The sequence below is a fragment of the Phaseolus vulgaris genome, chromosome 5, assembly GCF_000499845.2.
Source record: "Phaseolus vulgaris cultivar G19833 chromosome 5, P. vulgaris v2.0, whole genome shotgun sequence".
In the NCBI taxonomy this organism is placed as follows: domain Eukaryota; kingdom Viridiplantae; phylum Streptophyta; class Magnoliopsida; order Fabales; family Fabaceae; genus Phaseolus; species Phaseolus vulgaris.
The window spans coordinates 21385582-21406908 of NC_023755.2; the positions used below are offsets into that span (position 1 = coordinate 21385582).

General features: G+C 35.0%; 1 protein-coding gene across 2 annotated transcripts; it reads right to left on the minus strand.

Moving 5' to 3' along the window:
• Positions 1–3119: 3119 nt before the first annotated feature.
• LOC137835282 (MLO-like protein 11) lies at positions 3120–19911 on the minus strand. Of its 2 annotated transcripts, XM_068643726.1 has the most exons (16): positions 19310–19437; positions 18652–19210; positions 18131–18188; positions 17796–18028; positions 17580–17696; positions 15642–15702; positions 13995–14089; positions 13362–13436; positions 6188–6273; positions 5760–5809; positions 5502–5542; positions 5012–5182; positions 4881–4916; positions 4561–4628; positions 4290–4350; positions 3120–3777 (listed from the first exon to the last, which is right to left on the minus strand). In XM_068643726.1, exons 2-16 carry the CDS (start codon positions 18775–18777, stop codon positions 3421–3423), a joined length of 1635 nt encoding a protein of 544 aa, XP_068499827.1. In that variant the 5' UTR covers positions 18778–19210; positions 19310–19437; the 3' UTR covers positions 3120–3420. The 2 variants fall into 2 exon arrangements, with proteins under 2 accessions (XP_068499827.1, XP_068499826.1); XM_068643725.1 differs by having other exon boundaries at positions 18652–19911.
• Between the last annotated feature and the right edge of the window lie 1416 nt (positions 19912–21327).

The following is a 21327-nucleotide window of genomic DNA, read 5'->3' on the forward strand; positions in this document are numbered from 1 at the left end:
AAGGAAAAACAACTAGTTGAATTCACGAAACAACCGATTGTTTTTGGTCTTGTATCAGTTTAATTGCTTCTATTTTAAATTTCTGTATGATCTGGAATAATTATCTTTTTATCTCTTCTTTTTGTCTATTTGTGAAGACAAATAGGGGGAGAATTTATGTTGTGTTGTCTTTCTTTATCTTTTAATTTCTACAAAACTCTATGTGGTTTATGAGTGTTTAAGTAAACCTTTTTCTGCTAGTTTTTAAACTGCTGAGATACTGTTTCTGTTTTTACTCTAACCCTATATCAGAGATATGGTGCTTTGCTTAAACTTTGTCTTGCAGGAACTGCTTCAGATTCAATCAAATCCAACACAAGTAACTAGGGATTTGTCTTCATCAAATAGGGGGAGATTGTTCAATCAAGTGTGTTCAAGCTTTGAAGAATCCAAACCCTTTGAAGGATGAGCTTGCTGTTGCTGAGCTGTCTTTAGGTAGGATCTAGGGTAGATTTTATGTGTTAAATCCACTCTTGATTGAATCCAAAGCTTAAGCATTCTCAAACCTTTTAAAAGAAAAGTGTTTTTCAAACTAAGTGAAAAACAACCTGTTGCTTTGTCGAAACAACCGATTGTTTTATACTTAGGTGTTTTTAGAAAGGTTGAAAACTGTTTTTGATGGTTGACTTGCTGTCAAACCAAAACAACCGATTGATTCGAGCATTCAACCGATTGTTTGTTTTGGGACCATAACAGAAAACTGTTTTGTGCTTTGACTGAGCATTAAATGATTTTATAACTGTTTACGCTCCAGTTTTAAATGCTTTGACCAGTCTTTGAATGCAATAAATAGTTTGTTCAGATTATGTAACAAACAAGAACTTAGATTTAATTAGAGAAAAACAGATTTGAGTTTTTCACTGATTTTGCTTTTTGAAGAGTTGAAGATTGCTTTTGAGATTGCTTGGATCAAAGAGAGTGTGATATAGGATTTTCATATTGTATTGATTTCAGATTTTTTCTGTAACAAGTGTAATCCTTTGTACTTTTGAAGAAACTCTGTGTGTGAAGCTGAGAAGTGCTGTGTGTTCTTGAGGTTGTCAAGATCAGCATTCTTAGTGGTGTTGTGCTGAGCCAAAGGAAGTGTGTAGGGGATCAAGGTCACTTCTTTGGTGGTGTTGTAAGTAATCTAGGGTTGATTGCTTAGTGGACAAACACACACCACAAAGAGGTGACTTTGAATCCCACAAAGCCTACTCACCCTCTTAGCACACAACCAACACCTCAAGCCAGAATCACACTAACTTTACAGGATTTTACAACAGTTTTATAGAGTATATGAACAATTACATGAAACTAAACAAGGATAGAAAACACCTGGATTTACAGTACACCAAGAAACCCTATTGATCAGTTCTTGAATCACAACAAGCTCAAAGACAATCTTGCTAAACTTGGAAAAACATCTGTTCACAAACAGTTGGTAATCTCTGAAATCAATCTCAAATCAGAATATCAAACTTCTCTTGTTCATCAATCAACAAACATCGGAAAGAAGACTATTTTTATAAACCTTGAAAAGCTACCGTTGAAGGCAGATTTGAACAACTAAATCAGTTAAAACAGGTTTTCAAAATGGTGTTATGAAAACTTACATTTAATTGGTTAAAACTGTGATTTAACCTGTTGAATGACTTTGACAGTTATACAACTGATTCAAAAAACAGTTTCAAAACTTCTTTGCCAGCTAAGTGACAAACAACCGATTGTCTCGAAACTTTAATCGATTGTTTTTCCCTTTGGATCGAAAAACACTTTAATCTTTAAAACAGATTGAAATAAGCTTTGTTTGAGAATCAAGACTGATCTTACAAGGATTCTAAACCCCATAACAAAACCTAAACCTAAAACACAACACAACTTCAGGCTTCATGAGGATTTGACACATCAAAGTTTCCCATCTTCAACACCTTCCTCTCCTCACTAACATTATGGCAAGCAAAAAGTTGTTCTGCTTTCATTTCCCAATGTAAATATGTTTCAACATTTTCCTTTCCATAAAAATGAGGTAGGTCTACCCTAGTCTCTTTGTGGCTCTCTCTCCTAGTTCTTCTTGGTGGAGGTTGATAATAATCATTAACTCTCATACTCCCCTCAGCAGAGTCCCAATCTTCTTGAATCCTCTTTGCCATGGACCTAGTTGTTGGGCTTGAACTAGGGCCTGAGCTTGGGCCTCTTCCATCACAAACAACTATGGTTGCTGAGGAGGAAGCTCAAAAGATTGAGCTTACTAATGTATATGACTTGAATGTGATTCTGCCTTGGTTTGTGTTGCATTTACTACTAGGACTAATGTTCCATGGATGTTTCCTAAACAATGAAATACTTGTCTTAATTACTGTGAGAAAATCAGGTTTAGGGTTACTCATATTTTTCGTAAGGAAATGCGGGTGCTGATAAGTTGGCTAATTTAGGATTTATTCATAGAGAATCATTTCATTGGTATAATAGGCTTTCATCTGTTCTTATAATTCTTTATGAATAAATATAGTCTATCTATGTATTGTTTTTGTTAACATATGAGTTTTGGTCTAGTCCTTCCATATTTTTTTTTGTATTTTTTTTAATAATACTTTTTTCATGTGATGACAAATGATTGTTGTTACTTGAAGTGTCAGTATAACAGAGATGTCAAGTTGCATAGTGATACTTAACATGAAAGTTTTTTTTTTTAAAAAAATATTATATAAATAAACATTTTAATTATCAAGTACAAAATCCTACATGGTAATCAATCAATTTTAAAGTTACAAAAAACTAAAACGATTATTTTTATATTATTCATTTTCCTTTGCGTGAAAAACTAAATTATAAACTATGGTCAATATGAAAGGTGATTAAAATTTACTTATATTTTGTATTAGTCTAATTTTTTTTTCTTACGTACAAAGACATAGTAAATGTTTGGTTAACTCATGAGATGGTAGGAGGGGATACTTATTGAATGACGTAATTCATATGATAGAATTACACTAATTTCTTCATGTAACATGGTAAGTATCAAATTATGCAATTTGTATAATAAAGATTGTCATAAATAGTGCATCCATAGCCATGGACTCTCCATAAGGACGAAGGAGTTTTCTGCAGACTGCATTGAAATCCATTTTCTTTAATGTATAATCAAATTTAACAAATTACACTATTTCAAATCCAAAAAACAATTATGATATACTTTTTCACACTCCAGTTCTGCTTGATGCCAACAAAAGTCACCATATTCTATAGTTGTCCTACATAAATTAATAATGTCCAAAAGCACTATTAACCTTGTTTTTTAAGGGAACTAGAAGTAGTCATCTTATTATACATCTTTGATAATCATACTATCTTCGTCAATATACTAGTTAACTTTTTTCATTTTCCTCCATTGCACATAGTTTAACTCCCATTTGGCATAGAGGAGCATCTTATAATTACTTCAGCTTTAGAACTGCTATGCACAGAAGATATCGAGGCAGAGGGTCTTAGGAGGGGTGTAACAGCCCTGCTTGAAGTTTCATTAGCAATGGGAGAAGGGGTAGGTGTAACAGCCGTGACTGGTGGTAATTCTACTTCAGGGGCATCAATTACTTGATCATCTTCTTCAATGGACAACACAGTGCTTGTGTCTGTATGAATGGTGGAGTCATCAGGGAACATACCATGCCTTCTCTTCTTCCTAGCTGCTTTACCCCATCCATGAATTGTTTCTCTTATCCTCTGTGGGATTAATGCTGCCTTATAGTTTGTTCCCATCTGATATAAACATTGAAAAGCTGTTGTTGCATGGAACATTACAGTGGCAAAGCAAAAGCCCTTCACTAAAATGATTCACTCAGTGTATCAAATCCATTTTTCATGCAACACAAGACGGATTATTCATCATTAAGGAATGCCATTTGTATAATTTGAGACTTCCAGAAACTGAAAACTAGTCATTTCTAGTGTGTGTGATTTACATTTTCAAAAAATTATTAGTTTTTAAAACAAAGTTGTACCATCAACTGGTAAAGAGGGTCATGCAAGACAGGTAGTGTAATTAATGGAAAAGTTGTGTAAGATGAGAAAACTTCTCATATTTGTTTCTGTTCTTTGGATTTTAAATCATAAGTTTAAGAAGCAATTTTCAAAACTTCCTTGTCTTTGGATGAGAAATTGATTTTTGAGTAGTGTGGAACTATTGAAGAAAACAGCTTTTAAAACCAAAAGATGAGAAGAGAATCAAACAAATCCATAGTAAGACATTGTTATTGTTATATTTCCTTTACCTGTGTAACAAGTGCGTATAGTGGCAAGGTGCTGTAGCTACAAAGAAACTGTCCTGCAAACCTGCAAAGTTGAGATATAAGGTGCATGTTGATTTGTCGATTAGTGTAAAGTAAGACAGTAAATATCCAATGCTGGCATTTTACATTAAATGTCCACGCCAAGTAGCTATTTTATATTTAAAAAATCGCATGTCAATTCTTTATTGAATTAGTTTACACAAGTATTGTATGTAAAATCTTGAATAAGGGGAAAAGGCTTATTTCTCCATACCCCAATATTAGCCTTAAATACAGGAGAAGGTGATTCCTAATAAAGCAAGAATCATATCCGAACTGCCACTGTAGTCAAAAAAACACATTTTGCTGGTTTAGTCAAATGCAAAATCTCAAAGTTGCTATCTGTATTATGATTCATTAACACAAATATATAGTTGTGTCTTATTTCATTTTAACTCCCTAAAACTGAATCTTGCTTAGAATTTTGGATAATTTATGTCGAAGCAATTTAACTATTTATAACTCAACCTTAAAACAATATGATTCCTATTACTCCATGTCTAATTCTAGGTTGTAAAATGGACAAGGAAGTACCCAGAACCAAAAGAATGAAGCCAGCTCAAATGCATTCTGCCAAAAGGAACAAAGAATATCAGAAGTTAATACGAAAATAACAAATTTGAGTAAGAAATTATCACATAAGACGTAGACGAACCATGGCCAACCTGGAAGAGAATGAAATGGATCAAGGACAACAATAGTTCAGGCTTGTTAAACCAAAAAAGTTCATCACGAGGCCTCAACTTTGCTTCTGGGAAGAACCTTGCAATTCCAGCATTCTCCAACGCCAAGGTTGCAATAACATGCTGTAGCTTTGTTCCCACCAATAGCACAAGCTGTGCATGAAACATAATGATTTTATTGTTGAAGGTCTTCAATAATTTACTCAACTAATTTATCTATCATATAAAAATCATAAAGCATTCAGTGAATAAGGCCATAATTTAAGCAGGTTACCAAAAAACAGTGTATTCTATTCAAATTCCATAGAAAAACCCACCAACTATTCCACAAAGAACCAACCACATGCCATTTACAGCATCTAAATGGTTCTGTGGAACAAAAGTTTAAAAGTTCAGTTTATCCACCACAATGGCATTTGATGGAATTAGGATAACTAAAAAAGGAAACAAAGAAAATAACGAAGTAACTTACAGATACAGGAATAATAGCTATCCAGAAATATAGGTTAGATCCTGCATAAACCACCCAAAAAATAACCATTTGTAAGTTTCAACAGCATGCAAAACCAAGAATGAACTTACCACAATGCTTCAGTGAATCTTGCAGAGAAAAGGGACTGAAAGTATAAGCATAAGGAGATTTTTTGAGCAAAGGGACAGTGAGGAAGCATATTAAAATCAAGGAATTATAAACTAATTTTCCCCTGGACAGCTTATAAATAGGCTATACCTTTAATGTTGAAAAGCATGAAGCCAACAACAAATCCCCAGAGCGGGCCACTGCAAGAGATTTTACAGACATAATCAGCTTTCAACTTCTTCATGAGAATCAGTTACTGAAAAACTAAAGCAATAAAAATGTAACAAGAATAAGTCCAACATGCTCAAGTTAAGAATTTAAGACATTATATTCTTGCCTTCTTACTATTTGCAATGAATATAGCATAGAAAAATTAAACTACCTCTTGAAACACTAAATACAAATAAATGGATATCTTGTTTCCAACAATTTACTATTAGAACAGGTCATCTTGAAAATTTAAGATAATGGGAATGCACATAAAAATGCACTAGAGAAGTTATAATACTTTAATGACTGAAATTGGTGTCCGAAGAGAAAATCATGAAACTGACTGCTGAATCTCGACTATTACTAACCTCACACCAACTATCCTTTGGAATTCCTCTTCCATAGACCGAACCATGTAGCTATGGAAATCATACTTTAGTGAAAGGTGGTGATTCTGCCATGAAGAATGAAAAGATAGCAAGTAGTTCATATTCAAAAAATAGTAGTGCACATATACTACATGGTTCCACGAAACCTGACCTACAACTACCATTGGGGATTGTTGTTTAAAATTACAATTCATGCAATTACAGTCTTAAAATCAGATGGTAGGAAACTAATATTATGCAAGTGCATGAAGTATCTATTTTTAAATAGGCTTTTTCAGTTTCCACTAGGAACTTAAACCAGAGTTTTCTCAAGAAAAGATAAAAGTTTGTTAAATTCTGCATCTAGACATATATGGTGGGATAAGAGTTGTACTAACCAGTGCTCGGCTCTCGGTATTATTTTTGTATGCTCGGTTCTTTGAGGTATAGGAAGTCAACTCGGTCGTTGGGCCTGGGTGAGACCCGTGTAGATGGCCTTTTAGGGAAGGCCCAAAGTGTGAGAAAGGGTCGTTACGTAGAGTAATTTTATATATGCACCAACTTATAGATATGTTTGGGGCGGTGAATATAATGTTGTTATTGTTTTACATGTTTGTTATGGGTATATGGCGATATTTCTTGTTGGTGTTTTCTGTTGCATATCTGTTACACGTGGCTAGTAGATATAACCCTATTAAAATAGGGAGATGCGTTAGTAACAAAAGGGGCCTACAAATGGCACCTGAAGATCATTGGTGCCCGTGGCAGGTGGTTTTTCTGTTACAGATAAAAGATTAACGTGCTTAGTATATTTTCAGTTAAGATTCACTTATCTCCAGGGAGAATGGTTGCATATTGCATGTGCAACAATAAAAGGAGAGTAAGTGATGGAAGAGGCCCCAACAACCAAAAGAGCGTCTAGGACCAACCTTGTATGAAAGGCAACCACAAGAGCGTCTAGGACCAACCTTGCATGAAGGGCACCAACAAGAGCGTCTAGGACAACAAGGTCCATGACCAAGAGAGTTGATGTTTGCATGAAGGGCACCCACAAGAGCGTCTAGGACAACAAGGTCCATGACCAAAAGAGTTGTTGTTCCAAGAAGCCCATCAAGCGTAGCATAGCTTTATTTGTGGTGCAAATAGCATAGCATTGTGAACCTTTGTTTAATTCTGCAAATTAGGATTAAATTAGGATTACCTAGATTAGTTACGGTTTCTAGAACCTACCACACTAATCTAGGTCGGCCATGTGAAGGCTAGGGGGCCATGTGCTCTATGTGCTTCCATGTGCTTACACTTGCATGTAATTTGGCTAGCATTTCATTTGCATTTGGCTCTTCAAATTCCAGCCCTCCAATCCTATATAAGGAGGTGCTTGACTCTCTTTTTGTAAGATTAAATTGAGTATTGTTATGCTGCCAAACTTGAGCCATACATTACTCCCTTGCCTAGAATTTAGGTCTTAATCTTCAATACTTTCACCTTCCAAAGGGGCTGGCCGAACCTCCCTAAATTACCTACTCTTCCTACACCTCCAAGGCAGCCACACCTCCTAGGAAGGCCTTGATCCATCAACAAACCACTAAGCTTCCGCAAACCACCCAAAAATCACAAAAGACAAGAGCTCAATGCCATCATTTGGTATCTAAAGCTATGGTCTTCAAGAGATAAGTATCTCTTTTCATTTTTCTGCTTGAGTTCTTCTTATCTTCAAGTTGTTCATCTTTTATTCAAGTTGTCTTGCTGTTTTACATTTTTAATTTGAGTTGGATGCTCTTCTAAGCATTTCAATCGGTAGAATTGTTCAATTTGTGCTTGAGCATCTTATTTGCAATTTTTGTGTAGGATCCATGGTGAATTGTGTTGCTGCTTTTATTTTAGGATATTTGAGTCTTGCTTGAATTTCTATTTGGTTCATATGATGTGTTTGAGTCATTTTATTTTCTGAATCTATAAGTTTTGTCTAGTCATGTGATTCCAAATTTGTCAACAAATCTTAGTAGTACTTTTCTTGATTCATTTGTTTCTTGTTTTGATTTGAGTGCTTAATCAAAATTTTGTTTTGTTTTGATCCTTTGGTGCATTTTTTTTTTTAGTTTGAGTTCATATTTGTGTGCTAGATCCACACAAATTCCATCACATTAATTTCGTTGTGTTTTTTGAAGTATATCTTTCTGTTTTGATTCCAGATTTCATAACCCTCTGTTTTCACAAATCTGTTTTGGCTGTTTTGCTTTATGAAAATTAAATACGTCATAAGAAAATTATGAGCCTCTGGATTTCAATAGTTTGAGGTGTTAGCACAAAAAGAAAAAAAATCAGTTGAAAAAACAAAATAGAAAAAAAAAAAGATAAATCATACAAAAGAAGTGTGCATTCTGACGCTACACCTGGCGGTAATTGGACACTGTTTTTGAAAAAATTATCATAATTAATTGGCACATGTGATTGGAGTGAAACCAACGCCAAAAGTTTGTTAAGAAACTGAATTGATTGTGTTTAAATTTTCAGAAACAAATACAAAATACCCAGCTCAACATAAATCATTTAAGTCACGCTTTCTGGACCACAATATTTTTAGTGGTTCTGTTTTGGTTTTTCAAATCAATTCTAGTGTCAATCTTTAGGTTCCTTTTGTGTGTCATCCATTATTTGAGTGCCTATTTTTATTTGCTTGTCCAATTCATTCTGAACTCCTTCTAGTTATGTCACATTATTAAATCCAATTGCAGTGGTGCTGTTTTAAAATTTTAATTGTTTCTTGCTTTCTTTTCTTGACCTCTAAATTTGTTGGTGGATAAATATCAATTGGTGCTTGTTGAGTGGGATTTTACTTGAGGAGAGTCTAGCTCTACTTGGTAGGTACTGTTTTGGAGAATTTAATTGCTTAAATCATAAGAGGAACAAGGCAAGGGGCAACAACAAACACAAATACCAAAATACACCATACACTTTGAAGGACACAACAAAGAAGAGTAACAACAAGTCAAAGGAGTGCCTTGCTGAAATTTAATTTGTGCAATTTAATTTCTTTGCATTTCTTGAATTGTAATTACTTTTCACTCTTGTTAATTAGTGGATTAATCACAAATTAGACGGTGAGTGTGTTTTCAAAGGCTCAAAGTGTCTAAGAAGCCTCACCTAGGAAACGACTAGTTAAAGCTTTGTAGATTAACTTTGTTAATTGCTTTAGCTAGATTTCCTTACGTCAATACTTGCTTAGTTTTGCTTAATTTGCTTATGCTTATCTTTGTTTAAAGCTTTGATAAATTGCTTTAGTTGTTAAATAGCTTTGCATAGTTTTCTTGCATAAAATTTGATTTCTCCATCCTCATTGTGTTCTAAGTGAATTACCTAAAGAAAGAATTGTGTGAAGATTTTGAGGGATAGTTTTTGGCTAAGGCAAGACTTGGTATTTAAGTAGTCTTTTATGGCACACCTCTCTTACCTGGGAAGCAACCTTCATTAACTTTCCTCTTCTTTTTTAAAGTAAAGCATTTCTAAACACAAAGTTTTAGTCATGTCTTCTCACTCCTCTAAATCTCTTAAAAGTGATGTGAAATCCTTGATATCTCTTTTAAAACAACTTTCCAAGGATATTCAATCAATTTCATCTAAACAATTGGAGAATGAGGCCAAAACTAATGAATTGACTAAAGCAAAGGATGAGAAGTCTCAAATTTCAAAAAAATTACATTCTCATGCATATAGCTCTCAAGTTTATGATTCTTTTGGGGAAGAAAGTCTTAGGATAAATGAATATCATCAACCATCCCCTAGGAGAGCTAGAAAAGAGAGACAAGAAAACCTAAAGGAAGTTAAGGTAGAGCTACCTCATTTCTATGGAAAAGAAGATGAAGAAACATATCTATATTGGAAGATGAGGGTAGAGCAATTGTTTTCTTACAAACATGTGAGTGAAGAAAAGAAAGTACCCTTAGCTACCTTAAGTTTTCAAGGTGATGCTATGTATTGGTGGAATGCCCTATAAAGAAAGAGACATCTCCACAAGGACCCTCCCATTACATATTGGAATGACCTTAGGGAAGCCTTGAGATGTCGCCATATTCCCTCGCTTGACAATAGGAAGTTGATGGACAAGCTCCAAAGACTTCATCAAAGAGATATGAGTGTAGAAGAATATTGGCAAAAGATGATGTCATATATTAAGAGGGCAAGGATTAACGAAGACAACCATACCTCCATAGCTAGGTTTTTAAGTGGTCTCAAACTTGAGATAAGAAACAAAGTTGAACTTTTACCTTATAGAGATTTAAATGACTTGATTCAACTTAGCATTAAAGTTGAAAAACAAATTTTGAGAAAACAATCAAGTCGAGAACAAAGTTCATACTATGTTTCTTATGACAAGGATGAGTTCCATAGAGGGGAAGAACATATAAAAGAAACATCTCTAGAACTTTCCCAAAACCTATCCAAGCATATCTCATAGACTCAAACTAGAAAAATTCCATGTTTTACATACCTTGGTAATGATCAATTAGCATCTCAATGTTCCAATGAAAGATCTATGATCTTAAGGGACAAAAATGAGAATAGTAGCCAAGAAAAAGAAGCTAGTGAGAGTGATGAAAATGTAAAAATAGAAAATCAAGAGAAAACCCTTGGGAAACAAAAGGCGTGGGAGAAGAGTGTTCCTTCCCACAAGGTCATTCAACAAGAAGGAAAATTTGAAAATACCTTTGAAAATATGCTTCTTGTTGAACAACCTAGCCTTACCTTTTGTAAAGGAACACTTGCAAGCCTAGTAAAAAAAGAAGAATCCTAAAAAGAGGCTTGCATAGATAAAAATGTAGTAGATTATTTTTCATATGTGCTAAGATCTCACCAAGTGAAGGTCAAGTTATCTATAGGCATCTACAAAGACAAATTTTTATGTGAGGTAGTGCCTAAAGAAACTTGTCATGTCTTATTGAGACAACCATTGCAAAGAATTAAAATTTTCATGAACAAAGGTTGTATCAACGAGACTACCTTCACACATAAAAGAGAAATTCTTCATGAAGGAGAACTCATGGGCCAAATTAGAGTTGATAAAACTCTAAAGCTTTTAAAAGGAAAATTCTTGTCACCCATGAGAAAAGATGTTCAAAGACATTACCCTAGATACATTTCTTGTTTTAACAATACATCTAAGGCAATGTCTCATGAACTTTATGCTCCTTTACCTTTTGCAAATGATCCATGGGAAGACATAAACCTAGATTTTATATTAGAGCTTCCTTGGACAACAAAAGGTGTTGATTCCATTTTTATGGATAAGCTCTTCTCTAGAGAAGTAATAGGACTTCCTAGTTTATATCCAAGCATAGTATTGAAAAGAGCTCCAAAATTCGAAAACCATTTTTTGAGGATACTTTTAGAAAAACTTGGAACTAAGTTGTACTCTTCAAATTCTTATCATCCTCAAAAGAATGGTCAAAATGAAATTGAAAACATAGCTCTTTCTACTATACCTAGAGTAATCATGAAGTGCACACACAACTCTAGAGATGAGCATGCATACAATAAAGTAGTCCACAAGACTACTAATATTTCTACATTTAAAATTGTATGTGGACTTAATTCTCTTTCTCCTTTTAAGTTGTTACCATTTCCTAAAGGACTTGTGCCTAAGGAAAAAGTAACAAATATTGAAAATTTTAAAATGAGGATTAGAGAACACATACAACGATCAAAAGAGAAATATTGTAAAAAGTTGTCAAAAACAAAAGAAAAACAAAAATAGCAACTTCATAAAATTGATTTTTATATAACTACTTCAACAAACTCATTTGCTTTATTTGATAATTCCCCTAGATGGAAGTTCAATCCGGGAGGACAAGCATAGTTGAAGAAGCAAGAAGTTGCTATCCGAGCTCACCACTGTGGATCTGAGGATAGATTTTCTCAAGAAGGAGGAGATGATGGACACCATCCAGCCATACACATCCATCCCCCTAACCATGAAGAAGAAGAAGCAATGGATTTGAGGACAAATCCTTTTTCAAAAGGGAGGGGATGATGGAAGAGGCCCCAGCAACCAAAAGAGCGTCTAGGATCAACCTTGTATGAAGGGCAACCACAAGAGCGTCTAGGACCAACCTTGCATGAAAAGCAACCAAAAGAGCGTCTAGGATCAACCTTGCATGAAGGGCACCAACAAGAGCGTCTAGGACAACAAGGTCCATGACCAAGAGAGTTGATGTTTGCATGAAGGGCACCACAAGAGCGTCTAGGACAACAAGGTCCATGACCAAGAGAGTTGTTGTTCCGAGAAGCCCATCAAGCGTAGCATAGCTTTATTTGTGGTGCAAATAGCATAGCATTGTGAACCTTTGTTTAATTCTGCAAATTAGGATTAAATTAGGATTACCTAGATTAGTTACGGTTTCTAGAACCTACCACACTAATCTAGGTCGACCATGTGAAGGCTAGGTGGCCATGTGCTCCATGTGCTTCCATGTGCTTACACTTGCATGTAATTTGGCTAGCATTTCATTTGCATTTGACTCTTCAAATTCCAGCCCTTCAATCCTATATAAGGAGGTGCTTGACTCTCTTTTTGTAAGATTAAATTGAGTATTGTTATGCTGCCAAACTTGAGTCATACATTACTCCCTTGCCTAGAATTTAGGTCTTAATCTTCAATACTTTCACCTTCCAAAGGGGCTGGCCGAACCTTCCTAAATTCCCTACTCTTCCTGCACCTCCAAGGCAGCCACACCTCCTAGGAGGGCCTTGATCCATCAACAAACCACTAAGCTTCCGCAAACCACCCAAAAATCACAAAAGAGAAGAGCTCAATGCCATCAGTAAGTCTCCAAGTAAAGGTACGCTATTTTTTATACACATTCTTGATTGGTGAACCCTAACTGACTTGATCGTCGGAGTGTAATCAATAGGTAGGGCGTCCTCTATCTCAACGGAACCTCATTCTGGTGCGACAAGGATTCATGAACTCAGTTCCAGAAGAGGTAGATACAGAAGAGGGGCATTCAACCTCGAGTCAACCGGCAACCCAGTCAACCGGCAAGAACAAGAGTTTAAGCAACATATTAGCCGAAGAACTTAGGGAAAACATAATAATTATGAGATGAGAACCACATTAAATAGCTTGTGAAAAAAAAACATCTATACCAAAGACAAATTTTATTGCAATACTGCGTACCATGATGAAGCCTTTGCGAAGTGTAAGATAATCAGCACGAACCACAGAATGTGCAAATTGTCGGAAAAAGCATGTCTGCAGGTTAAGTAAATTAAAATTAGATAGATATACAATTATACTGAGTAAATGGTTCAAAAGGAAACCTGAATTTGCATAGAACTTGATGATTAAAATGATATATAAATTGAGTAGTTTGTTCTCAGAATAAAAGATTCATATAAAGTATGTTTGTTCTCAGAAAAGGCCGATAATGTACTATTAGCATTTAGTATTCGGAGAACCACAAATTGAATTCCCATAAGTTTGACAACTTCAAAAAAGTAATCATTAAAATTTCGATTTGCTTCCTTGAGAAAAGAACTTTGAAATGATTTATCCAATTTAGTTGACCGTTGCAACAAACTCCTGCTGCATAACATAACTTGTTTGGGAAAACAATTTGATCAAAAGATGAGAAATCTAACCCAAGTTAAGCATGCAAAGATGGTAAAATCTTTTCTGTATATTTTTATTAACATATCTTCCTTGTTTCTTCATCAAATAAGTTTAAGAACTAAAGAGGGGAATTTTAAAAATACATTAATGAAATGAAACCAAATGGAAACAAGAAAACTAGGGGAGACATGTAATTACCACCCAAATAAGGGTACTGTTTTTGAACAATGGATTTGATGCATGAGACTTGACAAAGGTTGATTGCCTTCTCATAGTCAGCTCTCTTGAAATCTCTGTTGAAACAAAAGAATTGAAAAATCAACTACTAAATATGGTTTAAATATGCATTTCATGACCATGACCACGTATTTTCTGTCAATGACCAACTCTCCTAAAAGACTACCACACTGTCAAGTATAGATGTATGAACATTTTTAATGTGCTCCCTTGCAGAAGCTCTTGAGCTGGGAGTGTGGAGAATGAATAAGAACTAAGTTAATATTAAAGCAGGGATCAAACTCTTGACTAAATGTGATGATGGATGTAATATAATACTACATCATGGACAGATTGTCGTAAAAGCTAGATCTCACATGTAAAGATACATTTATATATTACAATTAGAATTCCATCCATCATAAATCTCTGGATGAAATCTTGGGAGGTTTTGGTCATCCAAAATGCTTGTTTATTTAACTTCAATGGCTATTGTACCGACCAGTCCTTGGACTTGGGCGTTGACCAAAGTCACGGTGGGCCCCGAAGGCTGGGTCCACTAGTAGACTGGCTGGACAGGCCAGAGTCTCAGTAAGTTCATGGATAAGGGCAGCCGAGGAGGGGGCGGCATCGAGGTGCGGGACGTGGAGGCCTCGGACCTCGGCAATCCAAACAGTAAAGCTGAGCCGAAAAATGGTGGTTTCCAAGCCACATTCCAGCACTCAGTAAGGGAGAAGTCAAGGTCACAGAAGGTTCATGCATGGGGTGTGGACGAGGCGGTAGGGCGCGTCACAATCAAAGAGCCCCTGGGAAAGAGACGACTGGTAAGGGTCGCATCCCAGGGGTAATCTACATGCATGGCACGTGAATAAGACAGGACATTCCCAGGGCGGATGACCCAGAGATTGAGTGCATGAGTTGGCATCCAAGTGGTCATCCCGTGGGGGGTTGCACTCGAGTGAAGGGGGTCTAGCACGCTAAATGGCCCTAAGAGTGGGCGAGAGCGATGCTAAGATGCACCTACAGTAAGCCTAAGTCACAGCTAGCGAAGGAAGCAGAAACACTAAAGAGTATATAAAGGGTAACAACCAACAGAATAATAAGGTACGCATTTCTAGTGCAAATAACACACACAAAGAGTACACACACAGAGCTCTCAGAGTTTAGAGTTTTTGGTGTTTCTTTGCCCGGAGTGCAAACGGCCGCGAGGGCGCTCGTTGTCTCTTTTCAGGTGATCCATGAGGAGGAAAGCACCGTGGTGAGAGAGGGATTCCTGGACGTGAAGGTTGTTGTGAGGGCACGGAGACGCTTTGGGGTCAACCAGCAGGAACAACTATCAGGCAAAATGCAAATATAATTGCTCAACAGGATCAGTGAAGTGAATTAGGAGAATGGAGGGGAGAGATCAAACACAGAAATGCTTTTGGATTTTAATTATATAACAGATTGCATTATCTGCAACGACTACATAATTGCGAGAAGAGATGCATTATAGGATAACAAACCTGATCGATGTGCTTTGCAAGTTTGTATATTCAATCATATAACTGGAAACAATATTTCAAAGGACTAAAAAGGATAACATAAGAGAAATAGAAATAGCTTTCATTCAAAGAGCAATGAGCTAACCAGATAATGAATTACGCCGATCCATGTGAGCCTCATCCTCCCACACTCTCCAACTGTGAATCTGGTTTAAACTACTAGTATTATTATGTCAAACAAAATCCAAGATGATAAAAACCTAAATGCTTTACCTCTCAGAGGCTTATTTTAGTTCCTGATGTGTAAAAAGTTCAACAACTTTGTCTTATTGTTAGATTTTATAGAATTATTTAGCCATTAAAATATAATTAAAGACCAATTTAACGTCAATCAAGGATAATTTTGTCTTAAAGCTATGATATCAGGAACTAATTTGAATTTTTTTACACATGTAATAAATAAGATTGTTCACTCTTTCAATGACTAAATTAGGAGGGCTTCATATTAAATTGGTCATTTACTCAAAATAAGAAAAAATATACATGATAGAACATATTTTTTATTTTATAAAAAAAATGCCCAAATCATTTTCATAGATTAATTAGTTACTTTTCGTAGGAACAATCTCCATACTTTTACTTTGATTGATTGAATAATACAACATCCTCTATACTTCTTTTGTGGTATTGTATATAATTTTTTATACATTACCTTTACCTATATACACTTTTCCTTGTCATTTTTAGTCACATGTTTCTTCCTAATTATTCTGGTATGCCCAATAAGCTTAGAGTGTTGGATGTCAGTGATTTGGAAGAGATTATTCTTGAACATGGGTTTTGATGTCTCCAAATTCAAGTGGATTGTTTGAAGACTCTGTGGAAATTTCGATTCAACCGATTGTTTTAAACTTAGAGTATTTTGAAAAGAATTTGAAAAAGCATGAAATTGGTTGACCTTGCTGTCAAGCCAATTAAACCGATTGTTTTGTGTTTTCAATCGGTTGATTTTTTGAAATCCTTAACAGAATTTTGTTAAGTTGATTGAATCTGTTTTAATTGATTTAAAATTGTTTTGGTTCTTACATTAAATGCTTTTAATAATTGTTTGAAGTATAAATTAGTGGATATACGCTCCTGATTGTTATTGATTCAAGATAACACTTTCAAAACAGTTTTTCCAAGCTTTGGATCTTTTTCTAAGAGTGGAATATGACTTGCATTGTATTCTTTTTCTTCAATCTGAGATTGTACAGAGGTGTAATTCATTCCTTTCTCACTTGACTACTGTATTTCTGTAAAGACTGGTGTTGTGCAGATTCAGAGGTTGTTCTGAGATCTGTGGTGTTTTTGCCAAAGCTGAACTGATTTCTACTTTCAATCTACCTTCAACATTTGTGAAAATCTTTCATAAACAATTCACTTTCCTCTTGTTTAAGGCCCATATTTCTAACAATTATGAACTCTTAAATTGTCTAGAGACCTTACATTTTCTTTCTGCTCTTTTGCACACTATGCTTATAAGGAAATTCAGTAGCAAATCCTAAGAGATAACATGGGAAACTAATTCTAGAGGATAATATAAGATATTCTACAGACATGGTAAGACATTTTCATATATTGTTACGGATTCTACCAATAACCTTGAACACACTAAAGAGTGCTCCCCAATTAAATTAACATAGTAGAAAGCAGCTGAACTTTGTGGATATGCTAACAAAAAATATATATATATTACATACAACCTAGTTGTGGCAATTAGATCTTTAGGTTTGATAAGCCAATTTTATCAATTTTCAAACTCCACAACTTAATTCTATCATTAGTTAGCAAAAAGTATTTCATCAAAAGCTACCCAAGATCCATAAGTAAGATGAAAAAGGCATAATGGTAGTCCTTTTCTGACAACATAAATGTAATACACATTGTATAAAAACTTATTTAGAATGGATCAAACTATTTTGTATCAGCATTGGGAAAACGCAAGCGCATTTTGAAGAAGAAAATCCACACATTAACCATCTTTTTGCAACAATTATAAGTGGCAGACATGCTTAATCTAAAAATAGAAACAATGACTCACCTTCACAATGGCCAACAACATAGTAAGACAACTGTAAGATATATGAGTTACTGCCATGACAAAAATGAACCGGTGCAACTGCTCTAGACCTTCATAGGAAACAAATGGTTCATAACCCTGAGCAAGATAACAAAAATGCAAATTAACTACATTAATTTAGAGCAGTAAAAGCCAGAGATAGTCAAATTTTATACATGTAAGGTATATTACTCATGCCTCTTTGCAAGTGCTTCTATTTATTCCATCTAACATCCTTCCAAATACATGATAAGCAGAAGCCGTCAGTAATTTACGCTCTTCAGAGCCATTCTCTTCCATTTGTTCATCAATCTGGGAATGAGTGCATGGAGCAAAAGCACTGTTGTAGAACTTTGATGGAATGCAAATATTAGCTATCATGCGTGAGGTAGCTGTTAATAAGAGTGATATAAACCCGAGTAACATCAATTCTGAAGATAGAATTCCAAAATAATGAGAACTGATCAGTAAGAATTCTTGTTTATATCTAAAACGAAGGCAATACAATACAAGTATAGTTTAATGCACAACACCTTCCTTCATCTTCTCTAAAGCTGCAAGCAACGGTTTTCGATTAGTTTTCCGCAGCCACTGCAGCCACAGAAAAACATAATCACACATCAGAATTCATGCCAAAGGCAACCACTAAGAACGGATTCAATCACAAGTAAGACAAGTATGTGATTAAGCCAGAATCAAGCTCTAAAGTTTAAACAAAAAATGAAAAATATAAATCGACACATGCCAGTGAAAATGCATATGAAGAGAGTGAAAACTTCTTTCCATGTCAATTAATGCATATCCTGTTAAATCTATTTAGAGTTACATTCCGCCCAGAAATACTCATTTTTTTCTCTTTTCATTTTGTTTACCTCTACCCTTCCCTTTCTCCACTCATTGACAAGTCTGATAGTAGCTTGAGTCTTAACCACAAGTTTGCAAAAAAATGCCTTGAAAATTGAACAAAATTACAACTTCTACCATGCAACTTTTTGCAACAAACGAGAAATTAACATCAAGAACCAACATAGATTCTAGTTTAACCATTACTTACATTGCTTAAACGGTGAATGGAGCGCTCCACAAGCAGAGAGACAGCAACAAAGACAGTCAACACAGTAGCAACAGACCATGTAGGAGTCAAGGCCAATGACCTTGTTTCTTGTACATTTTTTTCCATTTTGAAACACCCAAATCACAGACCAAACCTTTAATATGGCTATGGCTATGCCTAACAAAGTCACAGGCCAACTTCTTCAATGGACTTGAGACATAGTCTCATCAAAGATCTCCTTGGAAAGTTATACAAACAGAACTCATAGTGCACCCCTTAATCAGGCTATAAATCAATGGGGGAATACTGAATCCCGTAATTAGAAATTCTAATGGCAATATCTTTCATCAACAGACAATAGCAAGTAGTGGTCCTGACTACTAATTTACATACAAATACAAAGATACAACAGATCAAAGGAATAGGACCCAATGGAAGCTCTAATTTCCAATCTCTCCTTCATTGACTCCAAGGTTTGAGCATAAGACACAAATACATACTACTTGTTAACAAAGAAAACTTTGGCAAACCCCAAATGAACCTGGTGACTAGCTCCTCACTGCATGCCAAAATCTTCCATAACCATCAAAGACTCTTCCAGAAAAAATAAAAAACTATTTCCAATATGACAAAGATGGTGAAAAGAAATTTCCTTGACCTTGTTTCTCTCACTTTCTCCAAAGAAAATAAAAAAAAAAGCAAAGAAAAAGCAAGGCTCTTTCTTTTCCTTCCTGAGAGCTCTTCTGAACTATTCAGACCAACCTCATTTGCAAATCATGCTCACATTCCAAAGACACGTTACTGGCTCTTTTAATGCCCAATATTTTCCTTCATTCTACTTTAACGACAGTGCCAAGCAGATTCAGACATTCTCCAATGAGAGTAAAGGCCACGACTTTTTTCCAAACATCAAGTACCCACAACCTTAAACCCTTGTCAGGAATCTAGGAAACTCAGAAAGGAACTTGTCACTCTGTAACAAGTGAACCCAGAACTTGTCAATCTCTCACACACACATAGTCACAAGTTGTAACTAACAAACTACTTGTTTGTTCCTAATACAATAATACATTGAATGAGTTCACCAAAAACTACATGCATTTTTATGATTCCAATATAAAATGAGGGGCAAGGCGCGTCTTTTCCAGCTGTAATATTATGTCAATGCCAATGGAATGCACACTGTTCAGTATCTCTTCAAAGGGCCACAGGTGCGTGCCAACTCTAACTTTTGCACTATATAATATACTAATCAACAACATCTACCACATTGCTTCATACTTGTGTTTTTTAAGCAAGTAAGTTCAAATTACGTGAAAGAAAAAAAGGATAAAGATTTTTTTTTTTAATTTTGGTATCAGTACAAATTATTACATGAATTCACACAAAAATGAGTATCCCAACATATTTAAAAGTAAATTTATTTTGATACTGTTATAAAAAAAATAGTCTTTATAAAAAAAATAGTATTTTGATTTAAAAAAACAAATTTCTTGTATATGAAAGTAGTTTTCTTTAACTGTATAATTGAATAAAGGTATATGTATTTTTTTATATAATCACGTTACAATTCATAATATTATTATTTTAATATTTTTATATCATTTAATTCTAAACTTACTTTTTATTATACATATTTAATTTTAAATTCATCATATTAAAAATTTTATACAATTCTGAGTTATCAAATTATCATTTTCTTTGTATAAAGGAGAGTTAACTTCACATGTCTAAAAATTTACTTGTCATTATATACATAAATTAAGTTACTCCATTAATCATTTTAAAAGAATTATTGTTCATTTCAATCATTTATTATATCTACATAATGATTCTTAAAAATAACATATCCATATATTAAAAGGAAATAAAAAATATTGATAATTGTTGTATAGCATCATATTATTTAAATAAAGTATTATCATTACACAATGATGAATAAATAATAAAAAAATAATGTTCATGCAACATGCACGTGTTTTCCCTACAGCTATTATCTTTTTTCGCGCTGTCTGCTCAGTAGCGCAGAAATGCTAATCAAATGCGACTATTTTATATTTACAAATGCGGCTATAGAGCCGCATTTGATCAGCAAACAGTTGTAAATCAGAGAAATACAAATGCGGCTATAGAGCCGCATTTGTAAATGCGATTTACGAATGCGGTTATTTGAAATAGCCGCATTTGTATATTCTTCTGAATGAGCTCGCATTTATATGTTCTTCTGAATGAGCTGGGGTTTTAGGGGCACGTTGTTGGTGAAGAGTGGAAGGGGAGAAGAGGAAACACAACAGCGGCGGCGAAAGCAGTGGCGGAGCGGCGAGAGCGAAATGCGACAGCGGCGGAAGCAATGGAAGAGTACACCTTCAAAATGCAGAGCGAAACCCATTAAAAACGAAAGCAATATGGAAAGCGAAAGCCATTGGAGTTCAATGCAGTTGTTAGGAGCAATGGAAACAAGAGAATGAGGGGCAATGCAGTTACGTACCTTCGAAAATGCAGAACTTCGCAACCAAAGAAAACGAAGAACAGATATGAGCGTAAACGGAGAATGAACGAAACTGTTGAGCGCCTAAAATTTTTAGGGTAAAAACCATTTACAAATGCGGCTAAACTTAAAAACCGCATTTGTAAATCAAAATAATTTCAAAAATGTCACCGCGTTTTTTACGAATG